Source organism: Girardinichthys multiradiatus, chromosome 17 (assembly GCF_021462225.1).
Source record: "Girardinichthys multiradiatus isolate DD_20200921_A chromosome 17, DD_fGirMul_XY1, whole genome shotgun sequence".
Lineage (NCBI taxonomy): Eukaryota > Metazoa > Chordata > Actinopteri > Cyprinodontiformes > Goodeidae > Girardinichthys > Girardinichthys multiradiatus.
The window spans coordinates 110,039-130,311 of NC_061809.1; the positions used below are offsets into that span (position 1 = coordinate 110,039).

Sequence of the window (20,273 nt, forward strand, 5' to 3'; positions counted from 1 at the left end):
ACTGTTGCCTTGCAGGAAGAAGGTCCTGGGTTCGATTCCCAGCCTGGGATCTTTCTGCATGGAGTTTGCATGTTCTCCCTGTGCATGCGTGGGTTCTCACCAGGTACTCCGGCTTCCTCCCACAATCCAAAGACATGCCTGTTAGGTTAATTGGTCACTCTAAATTGCCCTTAGGTGTATGAATGAGTGTGTGCATGGTTGTTTGTGTGTTGCCCTGCGATGGACTGGCGACCTGTCCAGGGTGTACCCCGCCTCCCGCCCATAGACTGCTGGAGAAAGGCACCAGCTCCCCTGCGACCCACTATGGAATAAGCGGTAGAAAATGGCTGACTGATGACATATTTACAATGTACAATATACACATATATAATAAAAAGGTGCATTTGCAACATCTGTATGCTGTTGTTCTGTACTCTATTGAATGTTGAACAGAGAAACAGCCTGGGGGAAGAAACTGTCTTTGTGGCGGCTGGTTTTAGTGAACAGTGCTCTGTAGCGGCGGCCTGAAGGTAAAACTCTGAACAGTTTATGTGCAGGGAGTTTGGGGTCTGCAGAGATTTTAGCAGCTCTTTTCCTGACGCTAGACCTGTATAAGTCCTGGATGTAGGGAAGGTCAGCCCTGATTATTCTCTCTGCAGACCTGATTATTCGTTGCAGTCTGGACCTGTCCTGTTTTGTGGATGAGTCAAACCACACTGAGATGGATGAAGACAGGACAGACTGAATGATGGCAGTGTAGAAGATGACCAGCAGCTCTTGTGGAAGGTTGAACTTCTTGAGTTGCCTCAGGAAGTACAGTCTCTGCTGGACCTTCTTTCGAACAGTGTCTATGTGTGAAGACCATCTCAGGTCCTCAGAGATGGTGGTTCCTAAGAACCTGAAGTGGTCCACGGCCGATACAGTGTTGTTGAGGATGGTGAGGGGGTGTATGGGGGTGGTGTTCTTCAAACGTCCACCACCATTTCCACAGTCTTGAGTGGGTTCAGTTCAAGGTAGTTCTGACCGCACCAGTGTACCAGCCGATCCACCTGCTGTTTGTATGCAGACTCATCACCGTCCTGGATCAGTCCAATGACAGTGGTGTCATCTGCAAACTTAAGGAGTTTTACGGACGAGTCCGATGAGGTGCAGTCATTTGTGTTGAGGGAGAAGAGGAGTGGGGATAGAACACACCCCTGGGGGGCACCAGTACGTATTGATCTGGTTCGGGAGAAGATGCTCCCCAGTCTCACCTGCTGCTGTCGGTCTGTCAGGAAACTGTTGATCCACTGACAGGTGGAGGCTGGGACGTTGAGCTGGATGAGCTTCTGGTGGAGGATGTCTGGTATGATGGTGTTAAAGGCCGAGCTGAAGTCTACAAACAGGATCCTGGCGTACGTCCCTGGACGGTCGAGGTGTTGCAGGATGAAGTGTAGACCTAAGTTAACAGCATCATCTGCCGACCTGTTTGCTCGTTAAGCAAACTGCAGGGGGTCCAGCAGGGGGCCTGTGATGTCTTTCAGGTGCTTCAACACCAGCCGCTCAAAGGATTTCATGATCACAGACGTCAGGGCTACAGGCCTGTAGTCATTTAATCCTACGATGGTGGGTTTCTTGGGAACCGGGATGATGGTGGATCGTTTGAGACAGGAGGGGACCTCATATTTCTCCAGTGATTTGTTGAAGATCCTTGTGAAGATCGGAGCGAGTTGATTTGCAAAGGCTTTCAGGCATGATGGAGAGACGTTATCAGGTCCTCCAGCTTTCTTTGTTTTCATGCGCTGAAAGAGCCTGTTTACATCTTCCTCGGAGATCTTTAGTGCAGGCAGAGGAGGGTCAAATTTGTTCCTGAATGGGATGTGGAGGAGATGATTTGAGGTGTGAATGGCTTCTTGTCATGTCTGCAGTAGAAGCCATTCAGACGGTTGGCCAGGAGACGACTCTGTTCAGGATGGGTGGAGGGGCTCCTGTAGGCAGTCAGGTTTCTCAGACCAGTCCATACAGCTGAAGCATCACCAGTAGAAAGGATGTTCTTAAGCTTCTCACTGTAGCTTCTCTTAGCTGCTTTGATCTATTTTGTTAGTCTGTACCTGGCCTGCCTGTACCACACCCAATCTCCACTGCTGTGAGCTTCTTCCTTATCCCTGCGCATATTCCTGAGGTGTGGAGTAAACCATGGCTTATGGTTCCCAAAGGTGCAGAAGGTCTTGGTCTGCACACACATGTCCTCACAAAAACTGATGTATGATGTCACCACATCAGTTAGTTGGTTTAAGTCAGTGGCTGAGGTTTCAAAAACAGTCCAGTCTGTGCATTCAAAGCAGGCCTATAGCATCTGCTTTGATTCCTCAGTCCACTTCTTAACAGTGTGAACGTTGGGTTTGGAAGCTCTTAGTCTCTGTCTGTAGGTTGGGATGAGGTGGATTAGATAATGATCTGAAAAACCCAGAGCAGCCCTGGTAACAGCATGATATGAGTCCTTTAAAGCTGTGTAACAATGGTCCAGTGTGTTTTTGTCTCTGGTGGGACACTTAATATGCTGTCTGTATTTGGGGAGTTCATTGGAGAGGTTTGCTCTGTTAAAATCTCCCAGTATTATGATGAAAGAGTCCGTGTATTTTTTCTCCAGGTCTGTAATCAGCTCAGCAAGATGTTTTTCAGCAGCAGAAGTGCAGCCATGCGGTGGAAAATATGAGCCGATTATTATAAACGAGGAAAACTCTCTCGTTGAATAAAACGGTTTACAGATTATGGAAAATGACTCCAGATCAGAACTACATGTTTTTCCAGCACTTTCACGTCTCTGCACCAACTTTCATTTACAGGTCCTTCTCAAAATATTAGCATATTGTGATAAAGTTCATTATTTTCCATAATGTCATGATGAAAATTTAACATTCATATATTTGTGATTCATTGCACACTAACTGAAATATTTCAGGTCTTTTATTGTCTTAATACGGATGATTTTGGCATACAGCTCATGAAAACCCAACATTCCTATCTCACAAAATTAGCATATCATTAAAAGGGTCTCTAAACGAGCTATGAACCTAATCATCTGAATCAACGAGTTAACTCTAAACACCTGCAAAAGATTCCTGAGGCCTTTAAAACTCCCAGCCTGGTTCATCACTCAAAACCCCAATCATGGGTAAGACTGCCGACCTGACTGCTGTCCAGAAGGCCACTATTGACACCCTCAAGCAAGAGGGTAAGACACAGAAATAAATTTCTGAACGAATAGGCTGTTCCCAGAGTGCTGTATCAAGGCACCTCAGTGGGAAGTCTGTGGGAAGGAAAAAGTGTGGCAGAAAACGCTGCACAACGAGAAGAGGTGACCGGACCCTGAGGAAGATTGTGGAGAAGGGCCGATTCCAGACCTTGGGGGACCTGCGGAAGCAGTGGACTGAGTCTGGAGTAGAAACATCCAGAGCCACCGTGCACAGGCGTGTGCAGGAAATGGGCTACAGGTGCCGCATTCCCCAGGTCAAGCCACTTTTGAACCAGAAACAGCGGCAGAAGCGCCTGACCTGGGCTACAGAGAAGCAGCACTGGACTGTTGCTCAGTGGTCCAAAGTACTTTTTTCGGATGAAAGCAAATTCTGCATGTCATTCGGAAATCAAGGTGCCAGAGTCTGGAGGAAGACTGGGGAGAAGGAAATGCCAAAATGCCAGAAGTCCAGAAGTCCAGTGTCAAGTACCCACAGTCAGTGATGGTCTGGGGTGCCGTGTCAGCTGCTGGTGTTGGTCCACTGTGTTTTATCAAGGGCAGGGTCAATGCAGCTAGCTATCAGGACATTTTGGAGCACTTCATGCTTCCATCTGCTGAAAAGCTTTATGGAGATGAAGATTTCATTTTTCAGCATGACCTGGCACCTGCTCACAGTGCCAAAACCACTGGTAAATGGTTTACTGACCATGGTATCACTGTGCTCAATTGGCCTGCCAACTCTCCTGACCTGAACCCCATAGAGAATCTGTGGGATATTGTGAAGAGAACGTTGAGAGACTCAAGACCCAACACTCTGGATGAGCTAAAGGCCGCTATCGAAGCATCCTGGGCCTCCATAAGACCTCAGCAGTGCCACAGGCTGATTGCCTCCATGCCACGCCGCATTGAAGCAGTCATTTCTGCAAAAGGATTCCTGACCAAGTATTGAGTGCATAACTGTACATGATTATTTGAAGGTTGACGTTTTTTGTATTAAAAACACTTTTCTTTTATTGGTCGGATGAAATATGCTAATTTTGTGAGATAGGAATTTTGGGTTTTCATGAGCTGTATGCCAAAATCATCCGTATTAAGACAATAAAAGACCTTAAATATTTCAGTTAGTGTGCAATGAATCTAAAATATATGAATATTAAATTTTCATCATTACATTATAGAAAATAATGAACTTTATCACAATATGCTAATATTTTGAGAAGGACCTGTATATAAAAGCAGATTCCGCCTCCTCGCTTCCTCCCCGATAGCTCTGCGGTGCGATCCGCTCTGAACAGCTGGAAGTCCGGCATCAGCAGTGCTCAGTCCGGGACGTTTTCACTCAGCCATGTCTCGGTGAAGCAGAGAACCGCTGATCCGTGAAGGTCCGTGTTTTTACCGGTGAGAAGAAGCAGCTTGTCCATCTTGTTGTTTAGAGAGCGGACATTTGCCAGGTGGATTGAAGGCAGTGGTGTGCGAAGTCCTCTTTTGCAGAGCTTTACCAGCGCGCCAGCACGCTTTCCTCTCCGACGCTTTCGGCGCAGTATCCCTTATAGAGCCGCAGCTCCGCTTGCCAGGAGCTCAGTGAACCTCGGATCAATGAAAGATGGTGAAAAAATCCCAAGAGAGGACTCTCTGATGTTGAGAAGTTCCTCTCTACTGAATGAGACCACAGGATTGTGGCTCGAAAAACATAAAAACACACAAAATACAAAAACAATGAATTTTATGAATTTTTCGTTGGCCAACGAAGGAGAATGAATTAAATCCACTTGGGACTCTTCTGCAGAAATGATGCGCTTCAGTTGCTGGTCTGGTCTCCAGCGTGAAAAGCAGCTTCTTTCAAATGTTCCTTCCTATATTGCCTCCTGTGACGTCAGACCTGGGACGGCCCCGTCATATCAGCCGCAGTGGCCGTTGGGTTTTGTAGGACAGACTATCCTGCGGTACAAAATGGCCGATGACGTTGGAAAGGCATAGTGGCGTCCAGCAACGTGCAAATGGTCCAATATTCAGCAAACAAGTGGTCCAACACTGTTAGATACCCAGGTCCTGTGGTTGCAAAAAATTCCAAATCATCACTCCTCCACCAACATGGGTTATGGATGGTATGAGCTGTTTTGTGCTGATCTGTGCATGGATTAAGTTTCAGAAGTCTTGTGGTTGACTCAGATCAAACCTTGTTATCATAGATTAAACTGAAATGTTCCTTTTGGAGAGAGGGGCATCTCTCGTTCTGGCAACTGTTGTAACAAGGCGTAACTGCTCAACCTTTTGCTAATTTTACTGAAATTATCTGGAACATTTAACTGGCTTACCAATGACTGTAGAGTTTAAGATGGAGGTTATCAGAACACTGCACGCTCTAAACCTGGGGTAAACTTGCTGGAACGTTCACTTTTTGGAAGATTGGCTGCCATCTTAGATGTTTTACGATTAAGACTGATGAACCTTGAATGGTTTGGAACTTAAAAGCCTCCCTTGATTGGGTGGTAACAGTTGCTTCTCTAAGATTATCACTGATCACTTTACTTCTTTTCATCAGCAAACTCTTGCTTTTGAGGTGCTCACTCTGATGATGATCAATAATCAAGTGTGTTTGATGAGCAGAACAAGGCTGCAGCATTCCTTCTTAAATACTTTCAAAGCAGCAGAAAATGTATTTACTTTACACTCGCTTTATGAGAACAACAGATAAAGAAAGCCCACATCTTCCAATGATGGGAACTGAACTATGCTAATCAGGAATTTTGTAATACAAGCATTAATCTGACTGAGAGGGTTTTTCTATTACACGTAGAGCAGGGGTTTTCATTCACAGAAACAGAGCTACACTAAAGAAAGCGTTCTTCGCCTGGGTTACATTGTGCAGAGTGTATTTAGATTCAAACAACTGCTGTTATCTTGTAAAGAGATGAATAATGTTGAAATGTTGAAACGTCTGACATTCATCGTGCAATTGTAGTGCGTTTAAAGTAAAATCTTTTCAAAATGCACAGCTAGACGTGACCTACACATATTAAACATTTATCCATACAGCAATCAGAGCATAGACCACAAAAAAAATGAATCAAAGGTAGATGAAAACTGTTTTCACCGCTACACAGTTTGCAAATAACAGTGTCTTTGTCAACCTTGAAGAAAACTTTGATGGAAAGCATACCAACCTTGCAGCTCCTGCCTCTCTCTTCTGTTAGCGCTGCTGTCCTAATGAATACAGTTTAGCTTCACTAGAAACAGAGAATGCTCTCAAATCCCTTCATTATGGTTCTCTAGCATGTGCTCCCTGCCGGGCTCCCAGCGGAAAGCTGGGCCCTTCCCAGACAGCTGAGTCTTTCACATTCAAAACATCTCACTCCGCTGTGTGGTAAATAGGGACATGGACATGGCAGACAGAATGGACTAACAGGAGTGTAGAGACACTGAGAATAAAGGCCACTGATTAGAGCAGCTAGAAGCAGAGGAGCAGATAAACATGTGTTTAATGAGTAAGCCATGCACAGGACTTTGATCAGCAACAAACAACCTAACCTTCGTGCGTCAGCACTGTCTCTGTTAACTACTGTACTGTATAGTAGAAAAAATGATTGAATCACGCATTTTAAATGTGGTGTGAGAATGTTTGCTGTCAAACCTAATCAGGTTTGACAGCAAACCATTAATGGGCCCTCATTAATGGTTCAGGGCAAACTAATTAAATCCCAGTAAATAAACCCAGATCCAGCTAAATTTAACATGAGCAGCGAGTTGAAAACTAGAATTTGTTTTGATCTGGAAAGATGTAAAAGCTGTTGTAAAAATCTTTTGTAGGTAAGACTTATAAAAAGACTTCTGCCCTCATGTATGGTTTTTAAAATATAATTAAGTCCTAGAATGTTTTTTTTTGTGACAAACATTTTGGTGACAAGTTTCAAGTCTTTGAGGTTTGAAAGCCTCCTTGCCACCACCCTAATCTTTAGCTCCCTCCACACAGTCTTTATCAGATTCAAATCTGGACTGTAAACGTTAATATAACTTTCATCCAGCAGAAACATGTTGGCAAATTTAAAAAAAAATAGTTTAAACCTAAATCTGCCAAGGATATGAATAATTTAGGCTTAACTGTATATAAATATCTGTTTTTATCTATATATACTGTGCAAGCAGCACTTATTGCTGTACAAAATGTACTTTTTTTGCACAGTGAATATAAAACAGCCGTAAAAGATTTCCTCAAATAAGAAATGAAGACTGGATTAAGAGTTATTGAGTGACTAGTAAATAAACAGTCCACTGTGTGTCTACAAGTAGGCAAACATTTCATAAGACTCATTTTGTTTAAATTGCCATTTTTGTAATAGATCTGACCCACATACAGAAGAACACTGCAGAGAAATGGATCTAGTGAAAAAATTGCTTTTATTGTGACAAACAATCAAGGAACGAGAACTGAAGAATCTTTAGCTGTATGGAGAGGGAAAGAGAACTGGTGAAAACAGGGGACTAAATTAGACTGAGCAAAAGATAAGTAATTCTGATAGTCAACTAAGCAGCTTACTATGTGGGTGTGGTCAGGTCACCAGGGAAAGAGGAATACGGTATCCAGGTTGTCGAAGCTCAAGTTGTTCAGGTGAATGATTTTGATGATTTCAGGAGTGATTTCAATGTGCAGATACTTGCGTTGGAGGGTGGACAGGGTACGCTTATGCCCTGGTCCAGGAAACGGAGGAAGCAGGGAATTGCCAGCTTGATCTGAATTCAGATTGAAGCAGTAGTTAAAAGACGAAGCCCTAAGAAAGTAGGAACGTCTTGGTTGTCCAGAAACTTCTGGACACATAGTCAGTGCTTAACAAAGTCAACCCAAAGTTCAGGGTTTCAATCTGCGAAGGAGCATAAACAAAGTTACTTGGGAACAAAGCATAGACTTAGTGTTGGCTGAACTTGTTACCACTGAAGGAAAAACATTCTGGTGTCAAAGTGCCGGCAGCCTCCTACTTAAGTACTCCTCCAAGTAATCAGTAGAATAAGTCGCACCTGTCACCCAGCACACCTGAGAACTCCAGCACCATCTGAAACACTGAACACATGTAGCAAGCACAAAAACACAAACACAACCCAGATCCCGACATAAATACAAATGACCCAAAATATAAATATAAAGTATAAAATGTAAAGAATATAAAAAATATATGTTTGTAACAAAAAAAAAAGTGTTTATTTTTTTAGGTTTAGTTTAGTCAAACGGTATGGTGGGTCGAGTTGCTGTACAGTGTGAATGGGATATTCCTCCTGTTGCATAATTGGCTTTATGTAAATAAGGCAAGGAAATTAAAGATCGCATCAGTTTGATAGTAAGTTAATAGTAAGTAACAATTTGTGTCCTTCAGCAACAGTCTTCCTAGAATTCTGGAAAAGACGGAGAGCTGTCCTGGCATACGACTGGGATCTCATTGACTGGGAGGAAGAAGAGGTAAACCATATTTCTCTCTTCTCTTTATCTTTATACTCCTGGTTAATCCTGCCAATCTAATATTTTTTTTATACATTTTTAATTTTCATTTTACATGAAGTTCTGTTTTTATGAGGCTTAGATTTCTTGATTTGCTTCATATATTACTTAAATATTATGTTCATCTCCCCCATGTTGTTTACTGGATTTTTTTCTCCATACCCTCCTTTTGGTCATTTAGGATGAAATAAGACCCCAATTTGAGGCCAAATACTCAAAGAAGGAAAGAATGAACCCTATATCTGGAAAACCGGAGCCTTACCAGGCATTCACTGACAAGTACAGTCGCCTCCTCGTCTCATCGTCTGGAATATTCTTTATGGTGGGTTTTTAAGACATCAATTATATGTAAATATGGCTTGAACTTCTTAATTTTTCAACTTGTTTATTTAAATGTTTCAAATATACAGTAAGCTACTAGTCACATATCTCTTATGTATTTCTATATATTTGTATAATATTTTTATATATAGTTTCATTTTTGCATTATCCTCTCATTCATTAACATTAAACATCTCTTTTACAGTTCATTTTACAGAATCTTTGCTTTTAAAATAGGAAAGAACTTAATTAAGTATTCTAACATAAGATAACTTCACAAGACCCAAACATAAGCAAGCAGGAGGCACATTACGGCACAGGAAAAAGCCTTTTAATTAGCAGAAACAAACTCTGGCAGCTGCTACTCTAGTCAAGAAATATTTTTAAACAAATATTTTTCGCTCCATCTTTAGAAAATCTGCATCTACAGTCTATTTGATGTCTGTCAAAAAAGCTGTAATACTGATGCTGAGTCACATTAGTTGGCGGCAGTTTGAGATCGTGATTGTGGCAAAAGCAGTCTTGGGTCAAAAATCATGTCTTCGTGGGAACTGTTTACCATTTCCTGTCATCATTAGCTTCTTTGTCTTATATTAAAGTTTAATGGAAACTCAGTCAGGATAAAGTGAGACAGATTTTTTGAGAACACCTCCAATACTGCCGTGGTTTCTAGCACAGAAAGTACAGTGAGTATGTGAAAGTGGCTGCATAATTTTCAGTTTTCTACAGAGGTCCAATCCACATGTGTATACCTCAGATTTTTTTTAAAAACCCTTCACTTTGGAAAGGGTTTTGCATAATTTTAACTTTAAAAAAAAAAACAATTTCCACATCGACGGGAAGAATTAACCCAGGACAAAATCTTCATTTTGCTAAATCTTTGTTAGTGTGGACAGTTCTTAAGGAAGTCAAAAACAAAACAAGAAAATATAAACCAGGCAGGAGTTAACAGTAGATCTTTTTTTTTATTCAAAGGTTGTATTTATAGAGTTTTCAGTTGGAAATTGAATTATAATACCCCTGAGTTTTGGAATTCCAACTGGGAACGTCGAAGCCCATAGTACAGTTTACAACCCAATATGGCTGCCAAGCAAATGGACTGCAGAGAAGAAGATTGCTGTAAACTACTTTTTTATTTATATATTCCACCCATGTGTTAACAAGGGGAGAAATAAATGATTACCGACTTACCGTAATTGACTTTGAATTTGTCCATATGATTGGATTAAACTGACTATTTATTTCTGTCTATGCATTGGATCTGTTTGTTGTAAACAAATAAATAATCCAAGTTTAATTAAAGTACATTATGAGCTTTAGTTGTTAGCAGCACAATAATTAGCAAAATCCAGATACTGCCACTTAAACTCAGGAGTAACGTCATTCCCAGCCCTGAGCTCTGAGTTTCAACACCTCGTCATTACTGATTGGATGCAGGGTGTGCCGACTGCAATCTGGAGTAGGTAGGTGAGCTCGGAAGCAAGAGAAGAATGGTACATTGGTGATAAAAAGTCCTCTTTAAATGTCAGTCTTTTAGATATTTTGTACATAATATGGACGTAACGCCATCTTAAAATCCCACGATATTTCTTGTTAAACTGAAGTCTGTCTTAAGAGGCGATGTCTAGTTCCTGTTTTAGTTATTTTGAAACAACACAGGAAGTAGTTATTGAATCCTTGTATGAAGTAGTTGTGTGACAGGTTTGGCTAACAACGACTAAAAGTCAAGCTTGTAATAGTCCTGAGGAAGCTTCCACCACTTTTAAATTGTTTGTGTGACGGCATAGTTATATACTGATATTAGCATCTTTAAAATTCTCATCTTTGAGACCTTTAATCTATTTGAGAAACAAGCAATTGGTTCTTAGTTTTCCCCAAAAATATTATTAAAATTACCCTGTTCATTCACACCTGCCCCATTCTCATTCACCCTGTTTCCTGTTCATGTGAATCGTTTCGTCTTAGCACCTCCACACATTATGCAGATGCCATCAGTGCCATTGCTTCATCTCATTCACTTTCTCTCTCTAAGCCGCTCTGTTATTTTTTTAAACAACTAAAAACCAGAAGTTGGGTTAAAAAAAAGAGGCAGAAATATTGACTTAATAGAAGCAAGACTTACCAGCTATACTGTATATGACACACTTTTATGTTACTCTTTTTATGATCTCCCAGATACTGGTGGTGATTGCTGCAGTGTTTGGCATCGTGATTTACCGTGTGATCACCGTCAGCACCTTCGCCGCATTTGGCTGGGCACTCATCAGGAACAACTCTCAGGTGGCGACAACAAGCACTGCTGTCTGTATCAACTTCTGTGTCATCATGCTTCTCAATGTGGTGAGTTACTCATGCACTACTAACTTCTGCAGCCAAGAAAGAAACATGCGTTTGATTGATAAAAAACCCTTTCTGTGCTAATGTATGGTGTATTTACATCCATTGAACTTTTTGACAATTTAGTCACATTACGACAACTAACTACACTATATTATTTTGGGATTTTTCATAAAAATTTCAAAAGTGTGCTATGCATTAGAAAAGTGCTTTCAGAGCCCGGAGTCAACACTTTGGTGCACTGCTGTAATTTAGCTGCATGTTCTTTGGGACATGTCTATAAACATTGCACATCTACAGACTGAATTTTCTGCCCATTCTTCCTTGCAAAACAGTACAATCTTTGTCAGAATGGATGAAAAACAGCTGTGACTATCAATTCCCAAGCACTGGCACAGATTCTCAAATGAATTTAGGTCTGGACTGTGACTGGGCTGTTCTAAATTATATTATATTATATTATATTATATTATGTTATATTATATTATATTATATTATATACTTTGATCTACACCCCTCTGTCTTCCCTCCATCTATCTTCCCATTAACTCTTGCCAGCTTTCATGGACCTGCTGATGAAAAGCATCCCCACAGCATGATGCTGCCACTACCATGTTTCTGGTGTGCTCTGGGTGATTTGCAGTGTGCAGGGGTTTTCAACAGACATGGTATTTGGCCAAAAGTTCAATTTGGGTCTCATCTGACTTGAGCAATTTACTGCAGATGTTTACCGTGTCAGCTACAGGCTTTGTGGAAAGTCTTAAATTGGACTGGAGGTTTCTGCTTGTCTCTCTTCCGTGGTTCCTGCAGCGATTTAGAAAGCCAAAAACATCTATATCAATTAAGGGCCTTAAATAAAGTCTTCACTATGCCTACATTTTCAGAAAAAAGTGTCAAATTACATTTAGTTCCATGTTACTTTAGTGCCTTTGCATTGCTTTTAACAGAAATGCAGCATTGTCTGTATTCATGTTTACTGAAGTTGACTTACTAAACTTATTTGTCTTTATTCACCTGGTTCTTAATTAAATCTGAAGGGTATTAACAAGGACTAAAAAAGTATTTGATTTGACCTACCATCACATGAAAAAACTCTTCCATAAAGGCCAGATTTGGAGAGTGCACTACTAATAGTTCTCCCAGCTGAGCTGTGGCTCTTTGCAGCTCCTCCAGGATGACCATGGGCCTCCTGGCTACTGGGATTTAATTACACCCTAATTAACAAATTACAAAGAAAAGAAATTGTGTGGAATTATAAATTCACAAAATGTGAAAAAGGTATATTTACACACACACACACATATATATATATATATATATATATATATATATATATATATATATATGTGGTGTATGCATGTATAAGACAGATTATAAATGCATTCATTTGTATGCTTAAAAAAGTTCCTATTTTTTTACAGCTTTATGAAAAAGTTGCTCTATTCCTCACAAATTTAGGTGAGTGGACTTTAACACATTTCAAAGTGAAGTTCATGACTTGTCTTATCCAATAGGTTGTTGGTATCCTAAAAAACAGAAATCTAAATAAACTGAATGTCACTTATGCATCTAGGAAAGAACCTGTGAAGTCTCAGACTTTAAGATTGGCTGATCTTTTATTTTTCCTTTATCTGTGGCTACAGAGCAGCCAAGGACCGAGTCAGAGTGGGAGAACAGTTTTACCTTCAAGATGTTCCTTTTTCAGTTCGTCAATCTCAACAGCTCAACTTTCTACATTGCCTTCTTTTTGGGAAGGTGCGGAAATCATCTCCAAGTTGCACAGTTTAGCATCCAACTTGTTAGATACAACATAACTGCAGTAAATGTAAAGGCAGCTGTAGAGAATGAAACTATGTTAAACAGCAAAATAAAAAAAAGAGAAGTAAAGTATAAGCGGACCTAAAGTTAGAAAATAAGAAATGTTTGTAAATTCTAAAAATGAAAGTACAAATAATAGTACTGTTGACATTGTAAACATTAATGCTAATCATTTTTGTAATACATCTGGAGATCTGAGTACATAATCTCAAATGCATAGCAAACCACCTACAAACTAAAGCCACGCCTATGCATAGATCATTTGTTGTTGAAATAAATGTTATGAAAATTTTCAGCCTAAGATGTGTGTGTGGAAATGAAAAGACCACTGCCCCCTTTTGGTGGCTAAGAGATTGAGCAACTTCATTCAGCAAAAATTGTCTTCTGATAAAATAAAACCATAAGGAGCACATGTATTCCATATATGCAGGGACGCTAATATGCTGAGAACTGTGAGCATTGAAAATGGAAGCGGAACCTCCTCCTGTTCTTCCTGTTTACGTCCAATTTAGCATTGGCTCTGCAGCACAGCTAACTACTATAGGAAGTTAGAAAATATTGTTTTAAAATTCTTTCTAGGCACTGCTTTCAGAGTCTTTGGGTTCTCCATGATTTGTTTAGATAAGACCAGGGGAGATTATAGCTATTTGTTTTACTCAAAATAATTTTTATTGAAGAATTTCTTTTTTTTACTTTTTACAACAAAAGAATGGACAAAAACAAAACCAACCATTATAGGACATTTTTCTCTATCAAACTCAATAAAGCACACTTTAAGTGTGATTGAGAACACATTTTCAGCCCTTTAGAAATTACTGAATGTTTTTGTCCAAACGTTTGACTATGATTGTCAGTAATATTGTTTTATTGACAGATTCACCGGTCGGCCAGGCGCATATCTACGCCTTATCAATCGCTGGAAACTGGAGGAAGTGAGTAATGAGCTTTCCCATGAAGGAGCAACCAAGAATTATGGATTCATGAAGTTAGAAATTAGACATTGTGCTATTACTGTATGCCCAGACACCAAACATTTACCCTCATCACTAGTAAGTGGTACTTCTGGGATCGTGCAAGGAGAATGAAGCACTGAAGTAGTCTGCTGGGACCAAAATCCTGAACGCGCATTTTTGCTGCTGAGCTAATGTAGTCCCACTTGTGATTCTGCAGCTGCAGAACTGGAAAGGTCCTCTAATGTGATGAGAACAGCACAAGTGGAGCCCAGTTAGACTTTTGTAGCCATGGAGAATCATGACTGTGACGGGAAAACGTACTGGCTTATGCTGAACATTTTCTGTAAAACGCACAAGATTGCAAGAAGACATCCTGTTCAGGGTATGAATCACAGTGACAAGTTGTTGAAGAAAATGTTTTCAAAAATGTGTAAGGTTCCAACATACCGAAATCCTTCGATTTCCCTATTGGAATTCCTAACAATACCCATCATACTCAGGATAACCCTCATTAGTGCAGTGTGTTTGGTTTTTTTATTTGCCATTGCTGATCTGATGTGTTTTTGTGCTGCTGCAGTGCCATCCCAGTGGCTGTCTGATCGACCTCTGTATGCAGATGGGCATCATTATGGTACTTAAACAGACGTGGAACAACTTCATGGAGTTCGGCTACCCGTAGGTTCCGGTTCTGTTCATTTTTTGACAGTTTTGTTATTTTTCTGTTGTGGGTTCTACACTTTGACAATTTGACTGTGCTCTGGTTAAGGACTGTTAAACTTTATATACTGTCACTTACTCTGGATATGATGTGGAGGAGTCCAGTGGGAGCAAATGATAAAACTAATGCAAGTCTAACCATAATGTCAGTGAAGACACCTGGCTCCACTCCAAGAAATCTGACCTGTTTTACACACCGCTGCTGCTCTAGCTGGACTTAAAGTGATCTACCAAGCATCTTACATGAACCCTGCATGATCTGCAAGCCAGTACATTGAGATCATCTCTTTCTATGGAGAGGGCTCCTAGAGAGAAGCACGCACCTCCAAATTGTGCATATGACTATTGGTTTACTGGAGGAAGTCATGTGTTTTTCAGGCAGCAGTTCAAACATGAAATGTCCTGACACCGTATTCAAAGTGAGTGAGTGAGAAGCACAAGCTGTGACTGATTTATAACAGTCTTTAACCTTAGTAGCAGCACAACTCATAAAGAAAACCCAAAGGCTTCTTATCCTCGGTGTGTTTAGCTCACAGTGATCCGTGTTTGCCCCTCCACAACAAGGCCTCCACAGCAAGCCTGCAACTGATGGTGGAGCTGCCATATAGAAAAAGGAAAGTCCATAGACTATTAGGAAACATTCTACTACTAATATGATACCCGTGGTTGGAAGGCCGATAAAGAAGCGAGAAAAACATTTTTCCCAAGTGTCAACATCACAGTACCAAGCTGGAAATTATGTTTCCCAAATATGTCATGATCTAACAACAACCATATGGTCATGGAGTTCCTGGAGACTGTGGGGCGGTCTTAATCTGGTGTGAAGAGGGCCTTAAACATGATGGCTGATGAAGATGGTTGCTGTTTTTTTGCTGCTGACTTTCAGTTTCTAAACTGTGTTAAGATCTCATCATTGTGTGGGCCTGTCTTTGTGCATATGTTTATGCGCATATCCGTTGACTTCAGGTTACGTTTAACCTATTTTATCAACATACAGGTCTGCATTATTGACACAGAAGACAATATTTGGTAAAAACCTTTACACCAACAGATTCAATTTGGTCCCCCGAAACTTCAAAAACTACTCCTTACAATTCTTTACAGACAAGTTATTTTTTCGTTACATTGCATAACATTCAAATCATGGCACATCAAAGTGCTTTAATCAAAGCAAACAAGGGCGGATGAGTAAATCAAATTGGAGTTTACTGGGATAAATTGAGTTTGACCTTAGGAGAACTGTTACTTGCGGATTTCTAAAATATATGATTATGGGCAGAATGCCTGTATTCAATGGGCACACAACTAATGCCTCTAAACTAAAAGAATCGTACTCTACTTTAGAAGTAACGTGTCTCTTGGGTCATCTTCCATTGTTTTTTTAGACTCATCCAGAATTGGTGGACCCGACAGAGGTTAAAGAGGGAGCACGGCCACATACCCAAGGCCAGCCTCCCCCAGTGGGAGAAGGACTACAACCTACAGTCAATGAATGCTTATGGACTCTTTGATGAATACCTGAAGATGAGTAAGTTGGACCTCTATTCATTTTCTGTTTCTGTTTTGTATTGAGCCTTGCAGGAAATATTTAGATTACATATATGCGATTATATGAGATTACCTCATATGCATTACACAGTTTAATCTCTTACCGTATCATCAATTTTTCAAATAAAAAATATTTTCATCATCAGGCTGATCTGCTGCGGCTGATGTTCAGGTTATGTAATTGTGACATTCATCTGCTCCGGTTTTCTCCTTTCTATTCCCAGGACATATGAACACACATTTCTTTTACATTTGCATCAGACAGGAATTACGTTTGGCACTGTTACACTCAGACCAAGCAGTATTTCCTCTGAAATGATGAATTCGTTGTTCATAATAATACTTTGTTGAAAAATAGCACCATGCTGTCGGTTATCTGATATTTAAAGTGCGAGATAACTCTTCTGACTGTTTTTGTTAATCAAACCGCTTTAGGTAAGAGGGGGTTTCATTAAGTAACCCATAATCTAGCAAAAATATCTGCTTTTACCAATTAACAAATGGGTGAGATAGCTTATATAATGAGTGAATTGAGAGGCTAACTGTCTCAAGAAGCCTTCATCTAAATACCTAAGTTGTGCATTGAATGTAAAAGTCCAGAAACTTGGGTAACAACCATGTAACAAATAAAAGCTCAGATTTTCCTTTAACCAGATCCATTTGTTTATGAAAACACTTTTTATCCCCGAATATTATTTTATTACAGTCATGGAAATTCCTAATAAAATAAAGTGCACATCATTACAAATACACTTCATCCCAAAATGTCAAATTATGACTGTTTTGATATTTTTCCAGTGCTGCAACAAAGGGACGCCAGAGACTTTTATTTGTGCTACAACAAAATTAATAAATATATGATGTGTTCAACCTGAACAATATTTGTTAAAATGTAATACAGTTTGTTGATGAGGAGGGGAACAAGCAACCAAGGAATCTTGAGGACCTCTAGTGGTGACTGAAAAAAATTTGGATTGATTGACAGCCAGTGTGTAGATGTTCTATAGGCCTTTAAATGGATTCATCTTTTATTGAAGCAGCATAATCTCACAATGGAACATGTAAAAAAACAGGTTTAATAATTTTTCAGCAGGTTAAAATTGTATAGAGCACTTTTTAATGTCTACTTTACTGTTTAGGAACATCAGATTCTCTTGAAATCTTCAAATAGTAATGCATTTCCTGTTTCCCTGAGTTATAATTTTGATGTGATACAGAGGCCCGTTTCTCCTAGGGACTCAATGGTAAAGACAGGAAAACATACCATTCAGGTAAAAAAGAGGTTTGTTGATCTTCATAAGTAGAGGAAAAGAAAACAGCTTATTGCAGAAACCTGCCCACATCCACATTCAGGGCAATAAATAAAAGGTTTAAATGGTGTTCCTCAAGGTGTTGTCCTTGGTCTCATTATGTACATCGAATATTATGCTTATCTTGGCAATATCTGTTTTAAATGTTAACCAGATGACATCCAGCTCTACCTTTACTCTAAACTCACCTAATCTCTTCCACATAGCTCCCTCTCTGTCAGATTAAATATTGGTTCATGTCAAATTTCTGTCTGTCTAATTAAACAATGACAAAACCTAGGATTTCCACAAAGTCAGTTGAGCTGCACCATTTTTAATATAAACGATGCCAACATTTCCCTTTGTTTTAAGGTTAAAGGACTGGCTGTCGTCTCACTATCCCACAAAGCTCACATAACTGATTTCCACCTACATTGCAGAAATCATTCTCTTTCGATCCCTGACTCCCAGCTCTACCACCACACTCATTTACTCTCTAGTGGCCTTTTGCATTAATTATGACAACTCTTCTCTTCGGTCTCACTTTCTAGTGCCCACATAAATGTCAGTTGTTTCAGAACTCTGCCACCTAAATACCAGATCCCAAGCTAGAAGAGATAGTAAACATGCACACACATCAATCACACTGCAGATAGATTTAGAACTAATTGGATGATGAAGTCTAATCCACAAATACTGCACTATTCAAAAGGCTCCTAAAGACGTGTTTTCTTTCTTTCAGTTTTGCAGTTTGGCTTCACCACCATCTTTGTGGCAGCATTTCCTCTGGCTCCCCTCTTAGCGCTGATCAACAACATCATTGAGATCCGTTTAGATGCCTACAAATTTGTCACACAGTGGCGGCGACCTCTGCCATCACAAGCCAAAGACATCGGTAAATAAAAGGTGACAAATTCTTCTTTGAAAAGGTGATTCTTTATGTCTAACTTCTGTTTGTCTCAGGAATCTGGTATGGCATTCTGGAGGGTATCGGCATCTTGTCTGTCATCACCAACGCCTTTGTCATCGCTGTCACCACAGACTTCATCCCGCGCCTTGTTTACGCCTACAAATACGGACCTTGTGCTGGTCAGGGTCGAGCCGGGGAGGGGTAAGATTTCAAGAAGATAATGGAAAACGATGAACTCTTAAAATGTAAGAGTTCATCGTTTTTTCTTTATTTCATGTTACATGGCATATGATCTCAAGTTTAGATAATCCTTGTATTCAGTAATATTATTTTGTGTTCCTCAGGTGTATGATGGGTTACGTCAATGCCAGTTTGTCTATCTTCCGAGTTTCTGACTTTGAGAAGAGATCTCAGCCAAGAACTAATGGCTCTGAATTTTTTGAAGAGGCTGTGAAGTACTGCAGGTAAAATTTGAACGAGTATGCAATCTGTGTAGGTGTGTCTGTGTCACAAATAAAACACCAAAAAAATTGTAGAAGCCTCAGGACAGGTTTGGCATATAGTATTTTTAGAGATGCACCAATTGGAGTTTTGTGGCTGATTTCTGATCTTTAGTTTTTATAAACCTTTGCATCTGCCATTACACATTTAGCCAATTCCAACTTCTAGTTAAGAACTGCAATTAACAGTGTTGAAAATATTTTTTCTCTAGCCCTTTAGCAACACAAAGAGATTTGAAGTTGACTTTTTAAACTGTCTTCAGCATCTTTTGTAAGGGTTAGCAAAGCCAGCATGATTAGCATTACTAACTGTAAACATCAGTCTCTTGGTGTATTCCAGAGTATTTAGACCCTGTCCTGAACTATGATATTTCCAAAAGCTTACATTTGTAAATTGTTCTCATTCAATGACAAAGAGGTCCGAGCCTCGCAAGGATTAATCAGAGCAACTTTTTTTATCTGTATGTAGTCAAGGCAGCTATAGGTCAGTTAGCTTTTTTGCCAGTTAGGTGAAACGTACCCAGGATGGTTACAATGCATCATCCTGCAGTTTTCTTTGCAAAAATGCAAAAATAGAAAATGACAGTTATCCATCAAAGTCAAGGATACTTGGAATACAAGTTCTTTTTAGATAGCGTCTTTCACCTTTCGCACTTCTTACAACTCTTTGATGATGAAAATAGCTAACTTCTAATTTCTTCCTTCTGTAACAACTTCTACACTAAAGAGTGGCTAACAAAACTGGTTCCTCTTGTAATAGCATGTACACTGATTGCAAAAAAATGGGTTTTTAGCTCCCTTGCTGATTTTCTTAGTGCATCTTTAATATTTTTCACTTTACTAACATTTTCCTGAATCACAATACAGCCTCTTAATGAGCTCTATGTGAAAAATGTATTACCAAATAATTTTCATGATCCACACCTGTTTGCCTTTTGTTATGTGCACTCACCTGTTTTTCATGTAGTTTTTCACCTCCGTTGTATTTAAGTTCCTGTTTTCTGTCCCTTCCTTGTTGGGTTTTCCGTTGCTGTCTACATGGTTTCTGTGTTTCTTTCGTGTCTGTAAGTTAATAATTTTTCATTAAAATATGTGCAGCCACCATGCACCTGCCCATATTCGGTTCCCGTTTTGGTCCTTCAACTCCACAAAATATAACAGAAGTACCCAACCAAATGAAGAACCAGACACCAGGTGTGGAA

The 20,273-nt window shown here is 39.9% G+C and overlaps 1 protein-coding gene across 4 annotated transcripts in view; it reads left to right on the forward strand.

Moving 5' to 3' along the window:
- Positions 1–20,273, forward strand: part of LOC124883046 (anoctamin-4-like) — a 106,489-nt gene that overhangs the window by 78,197 nt on the left and 8,019 nt on the right. For all 4 annotated transcript variants that reach the window (XR_007042072.1, XM_047389897.1, XM_047389895.1 and 1 more), the window contains 11 exons: positions 8,557–8,639; positions 8,860–9,000; positions 11,175–11,339; positions 12,758–12,794; positions 12,980–13,091; positions 14,029–14,086; positions 14,685–14,782; positions 16,210–16,352; positions 18,404–18,556; positions 18,625–18,772; positions 18,916–19,035. Coding sequence is in view for 3 of the 4 variants with exons in the window: in XM_047389897.1 (XP_047245853.1) it covers positions 8,557–8,639; positions 8,860–9,000; positions 11,175–11,339; positions 12,758–12,794; positions 12,980–13,091; positions 14,029–14,086; positions 14,685–14,782; positions 16,210–16,352; positions 18,404–18,556; positions 18,625–18,772; positions 18,916–19,035 (1,258 nt within the window). In the remaining variant the exon portion in view is untranslated. The remainder of the gene's footprint in view (positions 1–8,556; positions 8,640–8,859; positions 9,001–11,174; positions 11,340–12,757; positions 12,795–12,979; positions 13,092–14,028; positions 14,087–14,684; positions 14,783–16,209; positions 16,353–18,403; positions 18,557–18,624; positions 18,773–18,915; positions 19,036–20,273) is intronic.